General features: G+C 40.3%; 2 protein-coding genes across 4 annotated transcripts in view; one reads left to right on the top strand and one right to left on the bottom strand.

The window, feature by feature from the left end:
• afap1l2 (actin filament associated protein 1-like 2) overlaps nucleotides 1–25,702 on the bottom strand; it is a 39,558-nt gene extending 13,856 nt beyond the window's left edge. For all 3 annotated transcript variants that reach the window (XR_004896339.1, XR_004896338.1, XM_031315136.2), the window contains exons 1-4: nucleotides 25,516–25,702; nucleotides 9,004–9,132; nucleotides 4,802–4,867; nucleotides 3,059–3,150 (exon numbers count right to left, since the gene is read on the bottom strand). Coding sequence is in view for 1 of the 3 variants with exons in the window: in XM_031315136.2 (XP_031170996.2) it covers nucleotides 3,059–3,150; nucleotides 4,802–4,867; nucleotides 9,004–9,132; nucleotides 25,516–25,531 (303 nt within the window). In the remaining 2 variants the exon portion in view is untranslated. The remainder of the gene's footprint in view (nucleotides 1–3,058; nucleotides 3,151–4,801; nucleotides 4,868–9,003; nucleotides 9,133–25,515) is intronic.
• LOC116061177 (kelch repeat and BTB domain-containing protein 13) lies at nucleotides 329–3,063 on the top strand. The gene has a single exon (XM_031315138.2). The coding sequence runs from the start codon at nucleotides 570–572 to the stop codon at nucleotides 2,085–2,087; it is 1,518 nt and encodes a 505-aa protein (XP_031170998.1). The 5' UTR covers nucleotides 329–569; the 3' UTR covers nucleotides 2,088–3,063.
• Nucleotides 25,703–25,918: the final 216 nt, after the last annotated feature.

Here is a 25,918-nt window from a genome sequence, read left to right as displayed (position 1 = left end):
GAAAGTCTGCTGGGAGCTCAGAGCAGAGGAGAAGGTAGTGATAAAAATAATCGGCTTTGGAAAGCCAGATTCAGGAGAACTCTCTTGGCCTTTGCTATCCCTCCACCACTTGTGACATAAATATATTTTTGGTTAGAAACACTAAAATGAAACCTGTTCTAATTATATTTGAAGCCTGAATGAAAATAGGGAAAAAGCCAGTTGGGGAGGCAGAAAAAAATGCAAAGGGGCAGTGCTGGCAGGTAATGTAATCATGAATAATTCAGCAAATACTTATGCTCGCCAATTATATTGCGGCTATGATAATCACCAGTTGCCGGCAGCCACAGTACCGCTTGGTGTGCATGTCAACAGTTTTCCTTTCCCTGCCTGGCACTTGCGAGTGGCAGAGCTGCTATCTATAGTACAACTCTATTTTCAGACCATGCAGACAGGGCGCAATGGAAGTCTCACAAACCTTTATTTACCGTCCAGTTCTGCGGAAAAAGTGTCAAAACAGTCGAGCTATACGCTGCATTGTCACTTGAGAGCCTGATTTAGGAAGAGAACAGACCTGGGTTTAAGAGATCATGGAAGTGCCTGAAGGCCTGGGAGTCAACCCGGATATTCGTGCAGAGAATGTGTCCCTTGATGTGGAGTACAGAGAGCACCAGATGGGCTGGGTGAGAGTGAGGGTGGAGGAGAGCTGGTTCACTGTGGAGCGGGCCTTGCTCGTGAGATACAGCAACTACTTCTCTGCCCTCTTTCACTCTGGGATGACGGAATGTCACCAGGACGAGCTCTACCTGAAGGGAGGAGTGCATGCAAGGGGTTTCCTCATTGCCCTTGGTGTCTGCAGGGGAGAGGTCCCCACTATCAGTGACCCAGATGAGCTTGTAGAAGCTGTAGAGTGTGCTGCATTCCTGCAGGTTGCATGTTTGGTGCAGCACCTTTGTGACATTATTGACTCAGACAACTGCCTCTTGCTTTACCATGCAGCCTCCATCTTCGGGGTGCATGCACTCTTTCACAATGCTGCTCTTTTCCTTCGTGATGCTTTTGATGATTTGAAGGATGCTGCAGAGAGTTCGATTCCTGAAGACCTTCTTCAATATTCTCAATCATTGTCTCCTGCTTCTTATATTGCTTTAGGCACACACTCTCCTTCAATGGAACTGCTAGAGGACTCCTTTAGGGTTGTTTGCTACCTTGATGAAAAAGAGGGAGATTGGAAGCATCTGACAAACCTCCCAACTCTCTGTAGCACCTCCATGGCTGGAGTGGCAGTGCTTGACAATCGATTGTACATTGTGGGGGGAGTTTACGGTTACGGTAAGGACACAGTGGACAGCAGCTTCTGCTACAACCCTGAATCAGGGGTTTGGACTGTTCTTCCAGGTCCCCAGCAACTAAGATATGACTTCACCCTGCTAGGGCATGAGGGCCGACTCTACGCCATTGGCGGCGAATTCCAAAAACGGACAATTTCCACAGCAGAGAGTTACAACGTTGAGAAGGGGGAGTGGACATTTATACAACATGCACCAAGACCTGTACTATCTGCAGCATGTGCTGTTGCAAGACGGCGGATGTTTGTTTGCTTCTGGAAACCACCAGACACCACAGACATATATGAATACATACAAGTGAAAGATGAATGGAAACTTGCAACCACAATGATCAAACCTCAAAGCTATGGCCACTGTATGGTAGCCCACAGAGACAATTTATATGTGATGCGCAACGGGCCTTGTGACGACTTCCTGCGCTGTCTAATGGACAGCTACAACATCACGACAGGCCAGTGGACAGCCATGCCTGGACACTACATCAACAGCAAGGGGGCGCTGTTCTCTGCAATGATAAGGGGGGACTCCGTGTTCACTGTGAAACACATGCTAACTCTTGAATACACCATTACGGGAGATGGATGGAAGCCGCGCAGGCAGATGAAGGGGTTTCCGAAAAGTGGTTCACTGTGGACGTGTTTACTCAGGCTTCCCAAGACAGGACCCGTTATACCACAGCTGGATGCAGATGGGGAGGACGAAGAGATGTCTTTGCCAGACACATCTGAAGGATTTGTGGAAGCTGTACCGCAACTATGAAATTACTGCAAGACTGAAAAACAATGTTTTGCTTCTAGGGGTTTCTAAGCTAGAATACAAGTCTGAGATTTAAAAAAAACACTCATACTAGATGATTCTGATTGCATAGTAACACAAATGTTCTTCGTTTCAATGCACTAAGACTGCACACACACATGCACACGTGCTGACACTACACATTTGTTCTGATTAGCAACAGCTGCTACAGTAGTTTATTTTAGGGGAGGCCACTGTGCATGTGTGTGTGTGTGTGTGTGTGTGTGTGTGTGTGTCTGTGTGTGTGTGTGTGTGTGTGTGTGTGTGTGTTTGTGTGTGTGTGTGTGTGTGTGTGTGTGTGTGTGTGTGTGTGCAAATTTCAAAGGCACTGACGGGATGTTCCAAACCTCTCATTCTCTACGTTTTTCCTGAAGTCACACTGGGCCAATTCAGGAGCCACCGGCCTCCCAGTCGACATAAAACACACCACAGCTCTCACACACACGCTCTTGGATACTCACTTTCCCAGGTTTGCTGCCCCCATGAGTGATTATAATACCTTTCTGTGGGAGAATACATTACACATAGCCTCAAGCTTGTGACTCTGAGGGTTGTGGGAAATGTTTTTGGCTTGTATGACCACAGACTGCATTTATTTTGGTGTATAAAAACCCATGGAATTCTCTGGCAACATGTGATATCAATCCGTAGTACTTTATTTTAAATACTTTGGTGCTTACTATGGATAGTAATTTTCTTAATGTAACAAAAGACCAAAATAATGCCAATTACATTTAAGGTTCGAATTTGTCTTTGGGCTCCTTTGGCATACTTTTGAAAATCACGATTTCCTCTGAATTTTCCCACGTAATTTGTTGAGTACAGCAGTCCTACTGGGGTCAATTACACTATTACCATTCCCACCACAATGGCAGTGGCTCAAAAAAACAAATCATTTCACATGTTAATCCACTCTGATGCAATAAAGCACTTACTGCTCTGGGGGGCGGCAGGTCGGGAAGGCTCTTCTGTGGGACAGGGACATATTTAGCTGCTTTTCCATTGACCAGGGCATCTGATCTGTCATCTAGGTCATGGAAGTACAGAGAGGGAGGTCAGCGAATAACAGAAATTGGCTGTTTTGAAATCAATGTACAGGAATTTTGAATAAATTAAATAACTCAAAATCAAAGTCAAAATTCAGTCCATTTTTTTATTCAACACTATTTCCAGATGTCCAGATGCAACATAGATATAACATGTTAATCATTAAGCTTCAGATGTGCTGTTAGCACAGTTTCCCGTGCTGTCAATCTGTCTGCTACGCTAAGCTAAGCTAACGTTCTGCTGGTTTAGACTGTAGCTCAGACCCCCAGGTTAGGATGATATCTCTGCCAATACTATTGTCTAGGCCACTACTACTTCCTCTCTCCTCAAACCTTTCACCTGTTTTCTACTTGAATATTGATATGAGGATCAACACTTTCAGTTATGTGTTTAACTGTATTTTTTGATTCAAAATATTTTACACTAACATTTAAGTCCAAAATGTTTTTCTCTTGCACTTCATCTGAAAGAGAAAGTTTAGGTTTACCAAATGATCAATGATTTCAGTCAGAACTCTCAATTCTCTCACATCGTCCCCCACTTTCTTTCAGTGTCTGTGAGAAAAGAACTTGTGGCTTTGCTAGCGTCACTGCTGAAAATATGTGTGTGTTAAGTCTAGTGTTCGTGGAAACCACATTCTTCAACACTGTCCAAACAAAACAGGTCAGTCTCAGAAGAAAGAAACATACAGGAAATGGTGGGTAAGAGCAGTTGTGGGGGGGACACGGTGCTGCTTGTGGCAGCTTATGCTCATATCTGCTATTCACTTGAATCATGTCAAATTAAGGAGTATAAAATGCAATGACATAACAAGTATGCACTGGTGTTTGACTGAATTGACCAAAAGTTTAGTTCCAGGTTGCATACAATTACACCATAATTTAATGAAAATATAATGCGACCTAAATGGAGTAATGTCTGCTACTAAGAGTCGACAGCCATGCTGCTCTGTGAGGCTGTACTTTGGCAAAGCGTTGCTTTGAGCTAAATGCTAACATCAGCATGCTCACAATGACAATGCTAACATGCTAAAAATGTAGCAGGCATAACATGTTCACCCTCTTATTTTGGTGAGTTAGCATGCTAACATTTGCTAATTAACAGCACCAAACTAAATATAGCTGAGGCTGATGGGGTTACATTATGACCTGCTGGTGGCGCAAGATGAAGATAAGGGGTCACCAGTCATTAGGATTCACCATGTCTGCACCATTAATATCTGTAGGCCTACTAAAATGTATGGCATTCCATCCAATAAGCTGTTGAGACAAAGACAAAAATCTCAACGCCATGTTGGCACTAGAGAAAAAGTCAGCGGATCACCAAAGTCACACATACATGTCCTCTGGAGAACATGAATTTGTGTATAAAATTTAATGGCAATCCAGTCAACATTTGTTGAAATATTTCAGTCTGGACCAAAATAGTGGTCTGACTGTCATTACCATCCACAGAGCCACGTCACCAGCAAGGCTAAAAAAGATATATCGTGACAGTATCCACCGTTGTCAATAGGAACGATAAAATCCTTTTCTTTATAGATTATATTTCAGCTACTTTTCAGAAGAAGAAAAAAATCATCACCAAGTATCAGTATCACACTTTGTAGAGGAACCTTTTGAAACTCACACCTTTGCCGCCTTTGTCCTTCCCAGTAACAATGACTTTGTTCATGTAGATATACTCTTCATCAGCACCTGCATGAAAAGAGTAAAAGGTTCATTAACATACTTCTGGAAATTTACATTGTGGCTAGTTACCACAAACACTAACATTGTGTTAAACTGAAGAAACTAGAAAAAGCCATTTGAATACCACTCGACAAAACACCAGACAAATATGTACCATAGTAATACATGCATGTTTTGCATCTGTAGTAAACAGTTACAGTATTCTTACAAATATACTTCTAATGTCTCTACATTTGATAATAATAATTAAAGAAGGAAGGTGACTGGGTGGAGAATGAATGGAACTGTCCAAAGTAGCCCATGCACAGTTAATCTACAGGACAGAGGTCCATGCATGCTTCTTCAACCTAGGAATCATTGCATTGTAGATTTAATCATTGACTCCAAGAGCCCTCTGGATTTCATTGTAAAAAGTTGCCTACCTATAGTACAGTATAGGTGGGCAACTTTTTCAGACTAGTGCATTGTTGCAAGACTCAGGTTTGTTCACTCCTCCTATATTGTTATTAGTTGCACTATAGTGAATAGCCTTGAGATAGACCTCTCAGTATAATGTGCACAAAGTAACTTAAAACTATAGCGCGTAGTTTCTGTCGCCCCCATGAGGAATTCTAAGTAATGACAACAACACTGTCGGCACGTCCACATGATTCAAGCCTTAAGTGATGGCGCACGCACCCCCACCCCTCCTCGATGCAGTTGCTAGCAGCTAAGGAGGACACGGAGGATTAAAAAACATGATGGACTCTTCAGAAGAGGTTTATATTCACTCGAGTTTCTGCGCGGGAAAGTCACCGGACGACACAATCTTCTGAACATAGCGATACTGAGAAATACAGACGGAGTTGTGTGGAGCTGATAGTCTTAATTAGCTTTGTATCAACTCATTTGGCAATGGCTTGAATGTAACAGACTTTTATTAATATCAAAAAGTTACGCACTAAAGCTTTAACTGTATATGTAACGTATATGTAAGAAGAGCATGCATATTTCTTGTAGCGCTGATGAAAAAAATCTGGCTCCACCTTAGTGTCAAACAAACTGTCAACATGTTTGTCAAAAGTCCAAGATTAAAAGGGGGAACTTGACCCAAACAAGTGGCCTATTGTGTGGACAGATGGGCCCATTATTGACACCCACTCTTACCGTGACTGGCATTCATCGGACATTAGTCAGAAAACTCCTTGCCTGCACAGATACAGCACTGTGTCAATTCTATCTTTGAAGGTTTGAAGATAATACAGCTAATATATACGATGAAGCTCCTGAACTTGGTCCATCTGCTAAGACCAGTCCAAAAGACTTTGCATAACCAAAAGTATGACTGTGGTTAAGTTTGAAATCATACTTCCACTCAATATCTGCAGGAATTTATATCCACAAACAAGAAGTAGGACAACAGTTTATTTCTATGCAATCAGTTTTTAGTTGTATAGGCATAAAAAGCCAGAAAGAGTAATATTTGATTGAAGTGAAAATAAGAAGAAAATATGTGGTTTTCTGTGACAATAATAGAAGCACAGGAAATGCTTCACATGGTGAGAGGAGTTAAACATAGAGACTGAACTTCACTTCTCTTTGAATTCAAACGTAAATATTTATGGGTCAGTGTGAGCAATGGAATCATTTGGTCAATAAGCGGAGATGATGAAACCTCATGTCATACACCAGTGCTGAACTCAGCTGAGTGAGAAAAGGGCTGTGTTTGGTTAAACGTTGTTTCTAGCATGGTGTAGTAATTACAAGTTGACGAAGACATCGCCATAAAATTGCCACATAAACAGTTTGAATGAATGTCTTTTCTCAAGCAATAAACCCTGCAGTTTCAGCATAGCAGGCTCCAGCTGGTTACTATAACCTGTTATGGGAATTTGTTCTGGAGTTTCAAGGAAAGTCATTGAATTAAATATTTTAGCTGACTTGAGATTATACCGATTATATATAGAGGAAATCAAACAAAACTCTAACCTTGGGTGATACTCTGGAGAAGCTTTCTCCTTTGAAATAGATATCGAGAGGTGAAACCAAACAACAGCAGATACAAACTATGTTTTGCCTGTACAGTGAAAACAGATTTTCGGGGAACAGAGTTGAACTGCTATTAATAAACTGCTGCTCAAAGGAAGTGAGCGTCCCCAGAGGATAAATGTAGCTTCGGAAAAATGATACAGCTTGGAGCCAGGAGAGGAAGTACAGAGAGACGAGTCCAGGACCTGAACATGGAAAAGCATGACTGCTGTGTGTATGTGTGTGTGTGTGTGTGTGTTGGTGGGCAGTTGTGTGTGAGAGACAGAGAAAGACAAAGAAGGAGTAGTAGCACAACTCATGTTGGCTTTTTCAATCCAAAAGTGACAGTGAATGTAAAACAAATGGCCAGAAAGTTGTTATAAAGATCAGCATAAAGTAAAGACGTCTGTTTTTAATAGTTTGCAACTTTTCCCTACATGACACAGAGCTAAGATTTCTGAAGGAGCAGCAGCGTGTCATTTATTATTCCCAATTAATCACACACCTAGGGACTGAGGCTTGTGTGGCACTGGTTCACATCGTAACTTACTGACTTCCAGGCGCCATTAATCACATCATCAGCACCGCCGGCAGTTGCCACATTTTCATGTTGAGTGTCAGAGCCAGTGAGCAAGAACAACAAACTTGTCTTTAGCTGTTTGACAGGATACGTTAACGACCCATGCATCATTTTATGATGAAGCAAGAGGCACTTTGATTATATCTTGCTTGTAAGCGTAAAAATAATAACCTCAAACATTCACAACATGAAAAAAACAATGTAAATTTGATAATTTTGCAAGGAAAGTAGAAATGCAGGCAAAAGTATTTAATTCAGCTGCCACAGTGTGGTTTTTAGCCACAAAAATGGGATAAAAGACCCCAAATGTATTTCTTAATAGAAGCCTGCAAGAGTATAATTATTACATGGTGGTTACTCAGAGTTTATACTAGCAACATAATACCAGAGTGGGTCGATAGACGACAATGTAAGCCCACTGAATTGTGGGAAACGCAGGGCATGACCACATGTTACATAAGGTGCTATGCATAAAGGCAGATTAACTTCTAGTCACCCATATTTAAAGATTTGTGGTTACACCTCAACTAATGTAACTGTCATGTAATACCAAATACCACAACATTAGGAAATATAAATGAGGAACACTGAGTAAATGTTTGAGACAATTTCTTTTAATTATTTTAGAAATGACCAAGCTCTCGTTGGAAATTGCCATCATCTTGATACCCCTATGTACCAAGACCAGGCTATGGTTGACCTTTTAAATGAACCTGCCTTAATTAATGAAAAGTGTTTTAGTATCTTATATTTCTTGTAGCTGGAAGTCTAAAGCAACTCTTAGACATTCAGCAGCCTTCGTGGGAGGTAAATGACAACTCATAACACAGTGCAGACAAGGAATGAATGGTGGTCTTACAGTAAAGACCAACAAGGAAAATCCACTGTGGTTTACACAATCAAACAACATTTTGGGGGGGAAACACAAATCTTTTCTCAGTTCCCGTCTAATTCTGGGGTATTTGCAATACAGTTACATAGCTTGCATTGCTACATCTACTCTCTTGCAGACTTTAGAATATATCTTGCCTAAACCAGGCAGAGCAACGTTCTCTTCCTCTACTGTAATTTTCCAAATACAACACTATTGTTACAACTCATGTAACAATATTATGTTACATGAGGTATTATCACATTGAAGATGTTTCCAACCTTTCACTTCCTACTTGTCTTTGTTTTTAGTTGCACATGTCAAAAAAGTTGACCAATTTCCCCAAAATATCCATCAAAATAGGTTCCTCAATACATTTAAAGTAAGAACTAGATCATGCAGTGTGATAATTGTATTTCCTTATATATCTACTACTACTGCAGAGTTTTAATACATGTCAGTTAAGTTAAGGGGTGAGTAATGTTATCATCTACTGGTATGCACTCCTCATAGTTTACTGACTGGACTGGTCAGCCCAGGCTATTTTCCCTTCCTTACTTTCCTTGTTTAGAAAACTAAGCCGGTGAGCCTATTAATCTACTTTTTTTTTAATGCAAATAAGTGCTCAGCTGTATGTGTAGCCACTACACTTTGAAAACTCAGAAAGGAGATTTTTGTTCATACCACTGGAAGCTCTGTAGGACTGGAGGAGATCGGAGAGCAAGCCCTTCTGGATGGTGGCACTCCCACTCAGGTTCTCCTTGTCTAGGATGAGCAGGAAGTGGTGGAGCTCCATCAGGAGCTGGTCCAGCACTGGAAGCACAGACAGACAAGAGGGTCTCAAAGGTATGGCATAATAAAAATTCCTTTATGCTAAATGGTGTTAAACGTTTCTTGGAGCGCGTGTTAAAATAATGACTCCAGACCAGAACTGTGACAGTTCCCATCAGCAAGAAAGAGAAGAGCTACAAGCAACATAAAGCCTGTGAAGTTTCCAGGCTGAAATATTTAGAATAGTATACTTTAATTTACGGCTGAGGTTGAGAACAGGGAGTTAAACTCAATGACTTGTCTTTTAACACTGAATTCAGCTGCAATTGTTTTTGCTATTTTATTCTCACTGCTTGGCTTTTATGCCTCAGGCTGTGCTGTATGCCAACATTTGACATGGGAGAGATTCTTCAGAGGTTTTTAGCTGGCAACAAGTCGATAACCATGCAGACTTTATGTGATTCAGTCATTACTCTGATCCAGTAGCTATTGACAGTTACACGTCTGTTTGAGGTTGTTTAGGGAGTTGCAGGGGTATAGTGAAAGGTCAAGTCCAGAGCAGGGAGGAGCCTGGGCCTGGAGTTGGCGGGACCTCTGTGTCTGGGTGCAGCCCACACACATCCTTCAGGGGTCAGCGCTGAGCTCACAGCCCTCTCCACTGTGTGGGGAGTTCTTTGTGTTTCCCTTCACTGTCTCTTGGCCTCATGAATAGACCCCTTGCTACACTGGGCCTCAGTGTGTGAGCACTTCACCAAAAGACCAGACATAAGGGGGATAAAGAAAAGAGACGTTTATTAAAGGAAAAGGTGGGGCTAATATCAGAGGCAATGTCATACTGTTCTTAGATACTAGAATGTATGAAATCACCCACGGAATGTACACCACTAACTTTTGTTATTTTGTTTTAGTTTTAGCATTGCTTCTACTTGGCTAACGTTAAAAATAGACACAAATTTAACCCCAGATGACATGTCATGAGAAAAGTATTTGCTTGCTGAGAGTTAGATGAGAAGAGCGATACCACTCTCATGTCAGTGTATTGAGTATGGAGTTGGTGAGGAGGCGACTAGCTTAGCTTAGCCTGGAAACAGGTGGAAACAGTTAGCCTAGCTCTCTCCAAGGGTTAAAATGACTGCTTCATTTCTGTTGGTGTAAGATTAAACAAACAATGTACATGTTCATTCCTGAGCTTTAGAGGTGCTGGTATTTTGGCTGAATTGACTAAACCTTAGCTTACGCACTTAGACGAGCAAGACATAGGTTAGATATTTAGGGCCCGAACGCCGACAGCGGCGAAGGCCCTATTGGAACTGAAGGAATTATTATTTTCTGCAAATGAATTGGCTTTTTGAGGGGCTTAACATATTCAAAAACTCACCAAAATTGGCGGGCGCATCAAGTCTGGTGAAAATGTATGTATTTTTAGGGTTTCGGGAATAGGCGCACAAAAATGGCTCACTAGCGCCCCCTACAAAATTTAAAGAATTGAGCCCCTGCACTGCGTTTATCGTAGACTCACGAAACTTGGTAGACTTATGTAGCATGTAAAGACGTATAAAAAACACCATTAGAGCTATACCCTAAACCCAACAGGAAGTCCGCCATTTTGATTTCAAAGTTCAAAATTAGTGCGATTTTGGCCATTTCCACGTCGTACTTTAACAAACTCCTCCTAGAGATTTCATCCGATCAACTTCAAATTTGGTCTGTGCCATCTTAAGACGTTAAAGATGAAAAGTTGTTAAAAGAAAAACTTTTCGTCATAGGGCGTGGCCGTGGCGGGGCGGCCGTGGCGGGGCGGCCGTGGCGGGGCGGCCATTTTGTACGTTTCGCCGCCGAAACAGGAAGTGGGTGTAACTCAAGTTGTTCGACGTTAGCGAACTCCTCCTAGAGATTTCATCTGATGGACTTCAAATTTGGTCTGTACCATCTCAACACCTTAAAGATGAAAAGTTATTAAAAGAAAAACTTTTCGTCAAACAGTGTGGGCGTGGCGGCCATTTTGAGTGTTTAGCGATGAACAAAGAAGTTGTTGTAACTTGAGTATACGTTGTCGTATCTGCCTGAAATTTCTCAGGATTGACAAGGGTCCAGGCCTAAGGACATCTACAGGCCAAAATTGACTTTTGGTCATAGTGCCCCCCGCTGGCAACAGGAAATGCGCCTTATATGACAAACATCATCTGATTTACATGAAACTTATAATGTGTGGTCTACATGTGATACTGAGCCGCCCCCTATACTTTAACCACGCCCCCTGTCTCAGGTCACGCCCCCTTTCATAACATTTGAACCGTTTAAGGTAGAGTATTGTGTGAGGTATCATAGAACTCAGCAGAGAGTTCCTTCTTCATTGGTGATGGTTTGACCCGCCCCCTAAGCTTCAGCCACGCCCCTTTTTATAACTAATGACCCATTTGATGTAGACCCTTGTGTGAGGTATCATTGAACTCAGCAGAGACTTCCTTCTCGCAAGGAGCGGCGTCCGCCAGTAACCCTGACACGCGTTGAGGCGCGAGGGCCTGTCCATCGCTGCTTGCAGCTTTAATTATACTTTATTGTTCATATTTTTAAAATCAAATAATTAAAACAATCAATTTTAATGTTATAAAAGAAATTTAGCCAACATTAGCCTTTTAATGTAACAAAATGCTTCTTGGCTAGGAACTGTAATGCTGGGTTCGGTAACTACTGCATGAAGCTAGTTAGCTGGACATGATAACGTTTGCAGCTCATGTTGGAGCAGACACACACACACTGTTTAACACACACTGTTTAATCCTGTCTGCAAGTACTGCAAATAGCACTATACTGTACAGTCATTTTTGTTTCATTAACACATACATACTAATGAGGTGACTGCATTTTTACTGAGACACTAGACACATCAAATTTTTTTTGTACCCATATTAACCAAACTGCTATAACTAAATCTGAAATTATACAAAAACTATCATTTATATGTCAAAAACATCAGACTCTACTCAAGAATGTAACTCTACTAAATATTCTATCCAAACTATTCTAAGGAGAGTAAACTGCTCCTCTCTGTCTGAACTCTTAAAACTGTCAGCTTGTTTGTTTTAGTGGCTCCTTCCGGCTCAAAGTGATCGCTTGGGGGGGGAGAGTACATTCATGCCCTCTCCCCTCCTTCCTACGCTCCCACACTTCAAAGGAGAAAGCAAAGTGGGGGAAATTTCTGCAAAATAAGGTGTCAGACACCGGTAAGCTTTGCCTTTCGGAGATGACGAGAGGCTTTTCCCAAAGCTATGGCAAGCTGGGTTGTTTTTAATGACTCCTGCTCAAGCTGAGTCAACGTCTGCTGAGAGGCCCTGTGGTAGAAGGACCTGCACCATGAAAAAACATCACTGGTTTGGACACGCACACGCACGCACGCACACACACACACACACACACACACACACACACACACACACATAGGGGATATAAAGTAATTAAAATGAAATGTTACTATAATGATTAAAACTTTTCATTACATTTAAATAGTTGTTTAGCTGCTGATGTTTGGCTGTTCAGTATGACTCTAAACATTTTTCCAGCTTCTCCTCCTTGTGTGTTTGCAGAGATTGACTCTAATGGCCTTTTGGATTGGAGGACCCTGGGAAACAGAGTCAGCTGACAGGACAGGGAGGTCTGTAGCAGGCTGTCTCTGTGGTCCATGGGTTGGCCAGAGACCAACTGCACATCCAGTGAGTGACCGCAGCCTCCACAGCATTAACAATTCACTTCTGTAGAATGTCCAAAAGGAATCTGAGAGACCATCAGCCAGCCAGAGTGCTATACTGTTTTCAACTAAAAATATATAGTTGTGTGATGCAATTAGAACAAAGTAAAAAAGGAAGTTAAGAATAAAACAAAGAGAACACTTTGCATAAAGTTTGCGTCAGTAATCAGTAGGGGTGGGAAAAATAATCGATTATCCAATAATCTATCATCGCGATTCTCTTTTCAATTATCGATTCTGATTATAGTTAATAATAATTTTTTTTTTTTTTTGTCAAATGTGTTGATTTTTATTAAAGTTTTTTTTTTTTACTTACTTACTGTATCCAGACAAGTACAAATCAGAAAACAGTGACTGAAAGAGGATGGGATAATGGACAACAACTTAGAGTTTAGGCAAGAGTGCAGAAAAAAAACGGCCAAAAGGAAAAACATTTTTTGTATATAAACACATGATCTAATAAGACATACATAAAATAATTAGGCAAAACACATATAGACTGTTCATCTACTTTATCACATTACATCTGACCACCTCATGTTTCATGTTCTAAGAAGCCAATTAGCCACCTTTAAACATGACTGAGCCTCTGACATGGAAGATTACTGTGAGAGAAGGTGACTTTCACAAGCATGTTTAAGGCTTAAGCATGGAATGACTACAAAATAAAAACCTCAGTAGACAAGACATTTCATTAAAACTTGTGTGTGACAAATATTGTATATGTCAAAATCTAAGCTTTGTCTAGCTGCTTTGTCTAGGAAGTGATTAGCAAACTCAGATTTGTATGTATATTTTTAAAAATCACGCATGGAAATGTACATAAAAAAAATTGTTGCATCGAGATGTATCGATAATCGGTTTAGAATCGAATCGTTTGCCTCTGAATCGGAATCGAATCGTGAGGTGCCAAGAGATTGCCACCCCTAGTAATCAGTTGATTTGAGTTTTTCAACACACAACACATACAGCATGCATTAGGGGAATTTCTCTTCCTCGTGCCTGAGGTTGTACTTCCTGGTTTGCTTCATTGACAATAAACATAATTAAGCTTTTGTTTGATTTCTCAAACCCTTAAAAAATCCACTCATATTGTGTTTGATTAAGTGCTCTGATAAGTCGGCAGATCTGAACTCAAGATACTAGATCTTTTATCAGTGCTCATGTCGATCTGTTTACCTTGTCTGTCTGTGGTCAATACAAAAAAGGCTCATTCTTTCAATTTGGCTACATCTTTTTATTTAACCCTTCAAAAATAGCAAACAGAATCTAAGAATGTCTTTGCAAAAAAAATGCTATCATTTGTAGTTCTGATGCACATATGTGCATCAGAACTACAAATGATAGCATTTTTTTTAATCTTTAACAGATGTCCAGCCCAGTTGCTAACCTCCTGTCTGTCCTATGAGTAGGAAGATGACAACAAGAGCTTATTAAAAACCAAAACTAACTGAAACAAGCCCTAAAATTGGTCAGTTAAGGAGTGAAATATACAAAAATGGGACAGTGGGAGTTCAAAAAGTCAAAATCTTTTCTGTATAAGGGCTTTTCATTCAAAGAAGAGAATGAATTGAACTTAGGTCTGTACCACCATTCTCCTTCTTAAATTTGAACAAATCTGCTGAACAAGAGGGTCTTGTCAGGATCCTGGCAGCATTTCTTATATTGAGACTCAATACTCAACTCAACACTGATAGGCCACATCTCAGCAGAGACGAGTGCAGCCATTTCCTTTGATTAAATGAACGAGGCAGACATGGCCTCTCATTTCAATCAGACTGCTTCCGCGTTGCTGATATACTACTTGGTCTCAAAACATGCTGGGCTAATATTATCTGTCAAGAATCTAATTAGGTGTCCCTTTAAATGTAGTATCTCCCACAACAGCAAGAAATACTGAATACTTAAAATTTTGAATGAAGAACTTACTTGTAACGGAGTATTTCCACGTTGTGGTATTGTTTAATTTAGTAAAATAATTTAGTACTTCTTCCACCTCTGCAACTGGATGATCAACAGATCTGTGCTGCTCTGGTTAAAAGCAGATTTGTTAAGCATGAGCACCTCAACATTTCGGTGAGATACCTGAAGAGCCTGCTCCTGCAGCATCCACGTGCTCTGATTTTCATATGTAGGCTACATGTATACTGCATGTTTAGCCTGGAGGTTTTTGTTCTTGTCTTTGTTGTTATAATGACGGTGGGACTTTATATAATCCTGTATTTCCAGCAGGGAATATCTCGAATCTTGGGATATCTCGAAAACTAAAGCACTTTCAGGGCTCCTTTCTCTCGCCTATGTGTGCCGAGTTCACAGACATGAAGAGAGGTGCGTGCACATCACAGGAGTCAAATCCTGCATTGAAAATTTCACTAATAAATACAAGAAAAATAAAAATATTATGTAACAGTAGATAGACAGCAGAATTCCCCTATCCCTGTTTTCCATTACTGGATCAGTATTATTTATGCATTCACGTGTAAAAATAATTGTAATGTTGTAGTTGCTCGAGGTGTAGCTAATCTTAACTGCTTTATATACTGCTTGGTGGTTAAATCTGTAACAATGCATCATATGTTTTAAGATGATCATATTTTTGTGTCTTCATCTAAAAAGTAATGAGTTCCTTTGCAGGCAGAGGAGGCTCAACTTGGACTCCAGGATACTACATTCTACTACTGGATATGCAGGATTATGTAAAGTCCCACCAACATTAACAACAAAGACTAAGGACAAAGACCCTCCAGCGTAAACATGCAATATATTGGAAAAAGCAGAGCAGGTGGAGGCTGGAGGAGCAGGCTCTTCAGGTATCTTACTTGTTTTGTTTATGGGGTATGTCACAATATTTTAGGTCAGTTTAACCACTTTTGTAGTAAAAACATGTTATACTAAAACCCATGTCATGTGTGGGAGACCTAAGAGAATATGAAAAACATTGTTGTGCTTTGTTCCATGTCCGGTAGGGATATCTCAAACACAAACACACTATTTCTCTTGTGCTAAGTTGAGTTTTGAATTCGTGACTTGGGACATCACAGTGAGAATTTCACATCAGTAGCATGTTTACAAAACCCTTAAGTTGTCATCCAAGTCCTCTAAATAGCTAGCCTGGTCCTACCAGACTCTTGTACATTTCATTTGTACAGAGAGTAGTACTGAAGGGAAATGAAAATTGAGTGTAAGTACGTAGGAGGGCGGAGCCAGGCTACTAAATAGCCAAAACAAACTCACATATTTTTAAAAGCTATAGTGCGTAGTTTCTGTCACCCCCATGAGGAATTCTAAGTACTGACAACAACACTGTCAGCTCGTCCACATGATACAAGCCTTCCGTGATCGCACACGCGCCCCCACCCCTCCTCCACGCAGTTGCTAGTAGCCGAGGAGGACTAAAGGATTAAAAAAACATGATGGACTCTTCAGAAGAGGTAATTATCTTCATTCGAGCTTCTGCGCGGGAAAGTCACCGGACAGCATAATCTTCTGAACATAACCGAGAGTTGTGTGGAGCTGATAGTCTTAATTAGCTTTGTAGCAACTCATTTGGCAATGGCTTGAATGTAACGGACGTTTATTAATATCAAAATGTTACGCACTAAAGCTTTAAATGTGTGACTGGTGTGTTCTACCTTCTATCTTCTTTTCTCCTTTCTAAAATCAAACTGGCCCCATTTTCATGTTTCCTCTCATCTTTACATCATCTCCTTCCATCTGTCTTACTTTCAAAACAACTCTAGCATATCAATTCATGCTCCAGGAAATATCCACTGATGCAATATTTGTGCTGCTTTCACGCAAGTTTATGTCAATATGTCAATGGTGAAAAAAGTCAAACTCTTTCTTACAGTACAGTGTATCAAATGTTTTTCTTATAGCCTACTGTAACAAATGACGAAGAACCTTAATCAATCTGAAAACAATGCTGACTTTGCACTGGCAACCAAGAAACCACCACAGTGTTTACTTGTTTAACATGATTAAGTAATGAAGGGACATTAAATCACAATCAACTAGCTTAGCTAACTGCAAAATCATCTTTCTCTTTCCTGAGCAAGCATTTTCTAAACTCATAAAACTTGTTTACAACACAGCTAGCACCATTACTCATGTTAGGAGATTAACTGGCAGTTTATTTGAATGTGATTCCATCTATTTGGCATCCCAGTTGAGCAGCTGCCCCAGTATCCTCTACAGACGGGACAGCTGTTTTAGGCCACTGTGCTTTATTGTAATTTTGATTTGCAAACATGCTCAGCAATATCATATTTATATTATGGTTGGTTTGTTCACCCAAACTAAAATATGGTTATAGTGACCCAGTCTCAGACGCAACAACAAGCTCAAGTTTTACCTTCATAGATTGTGTCCGGGTTGGCTCAGTGGGTAGAGCAGGCGCACACATACTTGGAGGTTTATGCCTCGACGCAGATTATAACGGTTTGCGACCATACCATATTTTAGTTTGGCTAAATAAATAACAATAATATAAAAAATAAGACAAACAACCCATTATCTTGCTTGGCTTTCTACCCATAGGTGCTGGGTAAAGCATTTGTGCTACTTTGTCCCAGTCTGTGTTGAGTTGGTAAACTGTACTTGTATGTTGTCTATTTGTGAGTAGATTCAATTAAAAGTTGAATTACACAATTCATCATTAATATTCCTGCTCTGAAAAATACATAAACTTACATAATTCCATTTTTAAAGAAACCAATGATTGGTAGATGTAGTCAACCAAAGTTATGTCAGCACCGAGCTGATATCTAGTGCCATATTGTGACTGATAATGACAGAGCTACAACTTCACCTAAAAGGGAAGTGCTAGAAAGAAGGAGAATTGGAACCAGTGACCACCTATGACAGTAAAATGTTTGGTTTGTACACAAACAGATTCAAGCTGTTTCTGCTTCAGCAGACAGGAAAGAAACTGACAGAGGCGGAGCAGATTTGTTTCTTATCATTTGACTTTTACACACCAAAACGTCTAGAGGAAAAACACCCAAATGACATTGACCTTTGAGTCAGTTTCAATGCAATACAACTGGGAGAAGGAGCCACGTATGATTGCAGCCTGGCCTGGCTCTGGTAAGTGTGGCAGATAATTGGCTGATGGGAAGAGCCGAATAAAGGATAAAACACTGATTTAAATGGTGTTTGATGCTATTGGCAGGCACAGGTCTGTCTCCCTGCAACATGCTGGGTTCAGCTGTGAGGCAGGGACTGCGTGGACATGGCTGGATTAATCCAAGCTGTGTTTTGGTGTTATTGCCGTAGAAACCTAAATTAAAAAGCGGGTGTCAACTTGATGACTTCAGGGAAGGGGCCGTCTGTGTCTGATAGTAGCACTGAAGGAACTTTGGAAAGAAGTGGACAAAGTGACACAAGAGAGGAGTGAAAAGTGAAAGAATGAATTGAAGCTAGAAGCAAGATGTAATATTAAACGTTACTGGTAAAAGCACATAAGTCCCTTTCTCACAGCATTAAGTCAACAGTTCTAACATAAAGGTGGTTTTGATTTGTTTGTGAGTGCAAATAAAGACACCTCACCTATAATGAGAGTAATCACAGGTTTATCTGTCTGTTTATCTATCAAACAGCTGTACTTTGCCCCCACAAAAAGCAAGGAACATTAAAATGGTGATCTACCTAAAAAATCTTCAGTGTCTTCAGCATTATATTTCACTTTAGGTTATTGTTTTAACAGGTCCTTGTCACAATGCCGAGAACATCTTTTACGTTTATCAGTCAATGAGAAAAACTAAGCATTGTTCTGTGACTTCCTTAGAAATATCTCTCACCATGACCCCTGAATCTAAGTAAGATAATATAGAATATAGATTGATGGAGGATGAAGAGGATTTCTCTTGACTTGTATTTACAGTCATTGAGTGTCGAAAAAGGCCATGCAACATTGTTCAAATTCTGGTTGCAAGACACATTCACAGCAAACAGTGCGTCATTTCAGATTCCATGCCTCACGCAACACTGTGATAAACTCTGCTCGTCAGTCCCTCTGCTCTGCAGTATTCATCTGATCAAAGGCGAGCCTCTGTGTTTCCCTGTCTTTGTCACTTTTCATTCTCTGTTTAAGTTGTATTCATATGCAATATATTATTTGCTTTGCTGGGCTTTAGGATGACTTCTGAGTCTTATGTTGAGGTGCACGGTTATCAGTGTTTACAAGTTCCTGTCTTAGTGTCTTGCTGTGTCTGAAAACCACTGGGAAGTTTCTCACACTCCAGCAACTCCAACAGACTCTGCAGAGTGAGTGACAACCTAAGTAAAACACCGCATGGTTCTATCTTATTGATTGCATGTTTAGCTTCTATCTACTAGCTAATGGCCAAGGACTCATTCATTCATACACAATGGGGACTGGAGGCAAAACAGACTCAAAAGTTGCAATTACAGTAATAAATCAATAATGGCTCTTTTTCCTCCATTATATACATAACGGAAACCACTTTGGCATGGTTAAAATTTAGTAAAAAATAAAATCTGTGTCAGTCTTGTCGTCAATTGAGGTCATAAAGTAGATCAAATACTAGTGACAGGAAGTGTTTTTTACACTGTGGGAAAAAATGTGATGTAGGAGGAGCTCAAGGTTGTCCAGTAGTAAAGGAGTCACTTATAAAGCATAGTTATTTTTTAAGTTTCTCCTCTTTCATCTTCCCTCTGCCCCAACTATTGAATCTCGCCTTTATTCATCTCACACTTTATCTTTCCCAACACCCTTTTCTTTCTTCCAGTCTTTGCTGTCTCGGTGATATCGAGGCTTACAGCTGCTCTGCCCTTAGAGAAATCAGGCAGTTTTCATAGCTGAAACATGCTAATAGGCTCCAAGTAAATACTTTTTTATATAGAAAGGGCCCATGGTGTACTTGAGAAACTTGATTAGGATGCAGTGTACAGTACGTTACTGCAGATGAAGGCCTGAGCTGAAGGATCAACATTCTGGCATAGCTGATGACAGGAAGTGTGCGTCCGTGCAAGCGTGCGTGTGTGTGTGTGTGTGTGTGTGTGTGTGTGTGTGTGTGTATAGAGTGTATAGAGCAAAGTCAAAGATGTGGGAAGTGAGAAAAAGAGCAGAATGAAAATAAAGTTTGAAAGATTATGCCACAATCTGCCGTTAATACTGGTATTAATATTTTAACAAATTACATTTCTTTAACAAGTTCTTTCCTCTTTTGAATTTCTGTAGCCTTAGTTTAATGGCAAATTAAATATGAAGCAGTTATAATAAAGACAAATAAACAAGCAAGACAGTTTGTATTGCAGTTTTAATGGACTGGAATGTTAATGATGCTAAAAAAAACATTTTTAGAGAGTTGTAGGACAAAAGCCAAGCTTTTCTTAAATTATGTTAAATGGTGTCATAAATGGAAACTGAAAGTTTAAAATGTCATCGGCTTCTCTAATATTAATATATTAACAATGGATCAAATGACTGTGTAAAATGAACGTGGTGACAAACCCACAGGGAAATATCTAGGGCTGCCACCTCTTAGTCGATTAGTCGACTAATCGGTCGTTTTGGTCTTAGTCGACTAAGATTTCTTTAGTTGATGAGTCATTTTTTATGCTTATTCATGCGTAATTACTCATTTCCAAGAAACTTATGAATACATTTCTGGTAAGCACAAGATTTAAAGTGGTGCTTTTGCAGGATTAATTGTGGAGAAACTCAGTTTTACAGATGGTTCATTAACTACATTTATATTGTGCTTTTCTAGTCTTAAACACCTCTCAAAGAGCACAGCTCTGTCGATTAGATCAACTAATCGATTAATCGACCAAATCATATAAGTGTTAGTCGACTAAGAATTTCTTTAGTCGAGGACAGCCCTAGAAATATCACTCTGCAGTTTCCCTCAGCTCTAAGAAGCGTTTTAGCCTTTTTCTTATTGCATCTAAAATAAGTTAATATCAATCATCAATTAATTGATCTGTGCAGTAGGACATGCAGAAAACTCAATGCTTGTTTTGCCAGGAAATGACAGTAATATTGTGATTCCAGACTACTTGTTCCAAAATCACACAACTCTGTAACTCTTTCACTCCCACTGGGTTTCCTCACAAACACACACAGAGATGAAAAACCGGTCAGCCCTGGGCTATGGTGCAGAAGACGCTCAGTGTGGTTCCACCTCATCCTCTTAATGCAGCACCCTGACTACATCCCTCCCTCAATCTTCTTCTGTCCTTATGTTCCCTTGCGCCACAGGACCCCACCAACAGTCAAAGGCATCGTCCTCTAGATATTCTGAAGTGTGTGTGTGGGGGGTGTATATGCATGTGTATACCGTGCAGATTATTTTTTAAGGAAAAGTGAAGCTTTACAAGGCTCCACAGTCTTGGCTTGATGAGAAAGAAAGCGACAAAACTAGAAGCAGATGCTGACAAATAAAAACCTAACTAGCAATGCCGCCTCAGAGTCATCCACATAAAAGCTTCTCTGCTAGTTATTATCCCACAGATAAGAGGCCAGGAGGGCTGCAGGGAAAGTAAGAACTAGTGAGTGTGCACATGTGTGTGATTACAAGAGAGTAAACTCCTGTTCTAAGTGCCATTTTCTTCAAAAGAGTACCTGGTGAGGAAATAAAAACACAATACAGGTCTGATCCAGAGCTCCTGTATCCAATAAACAAAGCCACGTTTGATGTGTTGTAAATGAACAGGAGCGAGACCCAGAGGGTGAAAAAGGGCCAAACTCGCATGGAGCGTTGCACTGCCACAGATCAGGAAGACCGTCTTTCTTTTCATCATTTTTATAGCTCAGTCCAGCTTCCTGAATTACCCACACTCGACTCACTCCCCCATTGGCAAGTACAGCCCATCACACACACACACACACGCACACACACACACACACACACACACACACACACACACACACGTGAAGCAGGAGACCCCATGCCAGCCCCGATGGCCTACATCTTAGCCTGCCTCTTCTGAGCTTATGGGAGGTCAAACCCACTTAACCCACTGACTCTGTCATACGCTGTCATACTGCACTAAAAAGCACATTTGAAACTCTAAATTTCAACTGATAATACTCAAACTGCACACTTTATTTTGACTGAGAGTAATTTTGATTGACATGCAGTTCACAGAGTGTAGGCTTTTTAAAACACCAGCTCTGAAAGCGCTGCCAGTATGGAATACACATGCTAATAAATGTGAAAATAACTTTTCAACAACGACTGTTTTTGACACTACATCAAATAATACAGCGCACACAAACCATAAAAATGGTGCTGCTGACGGGTGAAAGCTGTATTTGAACTATATTATGTTGAGAGGCTGTTTGAATCCAATACAAACCTTCCTGACTACAGGACACTATACAGACAGGAAACCATTTTATTGTAAAAAAAAAAATATATATAAAAATATAAAAACATATATATATTCTAAGTCAGTCGACTTTTGTGTAGTTGCTTGTGGGTCAATTAACAATCCACTTCAAAAATGTCCTTCAATACATCTGTCAGTCTGTCTCCATTTGTCTTACATTTTATTTTGGCAGTGATCACAGAATCAGATTATTATTGGAGAAGACGACTGACGCTGGAGGCAAGAAAAGGAGCCGTCATCACAGACTCTATCGCTGCTTATCTGGGTGAAACCCAGCTGCAAAGAACGTGCACAGTGAATTCAACATAGACATGCTTTAACCAGAAACTGGTGGGATCAATGATAACACGGAAAGCAAAACAAGCAAGGGCATGAGATGGAAGGCACTGATTGACAAGTAAAGGAAGATAATAAATACTGGAAAGGATATTGCTAAAACAATAAACAAACATTTCCATTCCCTTTATGGGAATATTTAGGGAAATCACACTTGTAATTATTATATATGTATTACTGGTGAAAGTAGCAAGTGAGCCAATAATTGCATTGAAAAATGCTCCTATTATCTCTTTGCTGAGCTGCTTTAAGTCCTCTGCTGCAATAGTGATCCTCAAACATGTCCTACCCCAGCCCAAAGGTCTTTCAAACCATACACAGCTCCAGGTGGTTTCACTAATTTGATCCCTATCTCTGGCAGAAGGTGTGAGAATCTGTGACATGAGCTGCTGAAAGTTGTTTCTTTGGAATGAAACCTGCATAAATCAGGTTTGAGAAAAACGGCGCATGTCCAGGATACTAAACAATGCCTCTCCTTGTCATTGGCTTCCCTGAAGTTTCCCAGGTTTCCCTTCACTGTACTTCCTCCACTGGCTGTCTGTGGCCGTTATATCTAATTTAGTGGCCTGGTGCTGCTGCTTACAGCTGCCAAAAGAGTACACTCCGGTCCTTATTTCAGCCCCACACACGGTTCATTCTCTGCACAATGTAACTACCAGGTGTGGGATCCTTCCCTGCATCACTCCACCTGCCCTCTCCCTTTCTCTTATGAATTACATCCTCATTACTCAGGTCTCTACATGCCCTGCAAAAATGTCTGGGGCTTATAATTGGAGCTCCTATCTAAAATCAATAGATTCGATTTAAAAAGTGCAACCATTATCTAAGCTTTCAAAGCCTGATGAGTTGATTAGAAACAAATTAATGTTGTAATGATAACCTTTCTTTTAAAATACAGTAACATGCCGTATAGGCAGTCCATTCCAATTTAACTTCAACAATCAAAAGTGTTAAGGATACAGTCAAGTGAACAATGTAGCTCCCCTGGTGGACAATCAGTGTAATCTCATCAATTCTGAAACATGACATTACATAAGATGCATCAATCGATGTATACTGATATATTACATGTGATTAGGGCTGAAACTTTTCGTTATCGATTAATCTTACTTTTTCAGTCGACTAAGGGTTTAATCTAGCCTATAAAATGTCAGAAAGAAGAACAAGTTCATTACAATTACCAAGACGCAAAGCTATTCAATTTACAATCATATAACAGAGAGAAAGCTACACGTCTTAACATTTAAGAAGCTGGAACAAGAGAATATTTGACATTTTTGCTTGAAAATGAATCAAACATGCAGATCTCTAATTAATTCATTGACTTATTGTGTCAGCTCAACACGTGACGGATAGATGAATAAACAAATTGCAACACTGGCTATCATTTATTTTGACAGAGTGTGGGAGTGAACATACTGGACTCTCTGGTCAGCTGGAGAACAGGAATGCTGCAGCAAGAATTTCAAATTGTGGTGATCCTACATAGGGTTCCATTTGTGCCAAAATTAAGTCAACATGCTTACTGTCTATGTCTATGTGTCTATGTCTATGTCTATGCTTACTGACTATGTCTATGTGCCAATGTCTATGTCTATGTCTATGCTTAGTGACTATGTCTATGTGCCAATGTCTATGTCTATGTGTACTGTCTATGTCTATGTGTCAATGTGTCAATGTGTCAATGTCTACTGTCTATGTCTATGTGTCAATGTGTCTATGTCTATGTATATGCTTACTGTCTATGGGTATGTCTGTCTATCTATGTTGATTGCTCACATGACAAAACATTTGTCTGTGTCAACTCAACTTATTCCTGTCGTCTGTTGCCCTCCTTGTCATTTGACTGTGTTGTCTTGCTGTGTCCATGCTGACTGTGTCATGACTGTGTCGTGTCACTCTGTCGTTGCTTTGTGTCGTTTCACTCTGTCGTTGTTATATGGAGTTTTAGTGTGTTGTTATGATTGTCGTCCTGATATGTCGACTTACTGTTATCAAGTTGAGCAGATTTCCCAGCTAAACAAGGGGAACGTCCAACACACAGTGGCCCTGTCGTAGTGGCAACAGGGGCCTCCCAGTTTTATCCCATCTAAAGCAATTATTGCAGATTATTTTCAAACACCTTGCCACATCAATAAGAGCAATCAGAATATCAGGAAAATTGGCTAAACATAATCTGGGTTTATTTTAATGGGCTACAGTATAGGCTAATTATAAAATAATAATAACAGTATTGATAATAAATCTAATAGCAAAATAGTTTTCTTTCTGACAGCAATGTGAGGTGAACTGCATGGCCAATCATTCCAATGACTACTTTCAAACTCTTTGTTTATGTCATTCAGGAAGTATTAAACGGCCTTGCTCATCCCTCGTGAGCAAATAACCACAGGGATATGAGGAATGCTGCGAGAACAATGTTGCTGCTATTGCAATTCATCAGTGGCCACAGTGTAAACTAATTTATAGAGCCCACTTGGATAGCAAGGCAGTTCTTCATATTCACAGGGTGCGTTCAACTGACTGATTTACCAAAGGCAGCTTACTAGTTTCTTAAGACAGTCTGTCTATTTTGGTAGGCTACCTATTTCCTACCCGCAGAGGAAATTGAATCATCAGTATTAGTGGCAGGTGACCATGTCCAAGCCAAAGTGTGAAACAATGTTTCCTTTCAGCATTGCCCAACCACAGCTAAAATCAAGATGTAGATGCCTATGTCTCAAACCTCTTTTTTGGTAGCCAAAACATCAGATTAGTTGTCTTTCTATCCGGCTCTGTCAACATGCAAATCACTGTAATGCAGCCAACATCTATATTTCATAATTTGGTGTATTTAAAAAAACAAACATGTATTATTAAATACGGTTGCATTAGTTGTAAAGTCATTCCCATAAAGATGCATTGTCAGCGAGGACATGGAGACACTCGAGAAGTCAGCAGTTCATGTTTTTGACACAGTTTAAAAAAGAAAACCCTCCTTTTACCTTTGTGCTTCTCCATTCCCTTGCTGTTTCACCTTCTTGTTGTCCCTTGCTTTCCTCCTCTCATAAAAACAAACAATGTCAAAAGTTTGCGGACAAGTTGCTCCCGTTTTCAACAATACCCGCTGAGTGGCTGGCTGCTGGATTTAGACCAGACACACTGAGGTTTGACGGAACAACAGCGCTCTCCTCGTCTTCCTAATCTAGTTTGGCCGCACCTCCTCCCGTATGCAGCATCCACACTGCAGCTCGGTCATTCAGAGACTCCCATGGGTCCCATAACAAAGTGAGGAAGAGTTTTCACTTTTCACTAGGACGTCTATCTACTTTTGTTATCTGCTAATCAGGTTCGATTTGTGTTTGTTTCCTGCTATGAATGAACCCTTACATTTTGGTTTAAAAACAA

Source organism: Sander lucioperca, chromosome 22, assembly GCF_008315115.2.
Source record: "Sander lucioperca isolate FBNREF2018 chromosome 22, SLUC_FBN_1.2, whole genome shotgun sequence".
NCBI lineage: Eukaryota > Metazoa > Chordata > Actinopteri > Perciformes > Percidae > Sander > Sander lucioperca.
Note: the sequence above shows the minus strand (reverse complement) of the source record. Positions and strands in the feature narration are given on the sequence as shown.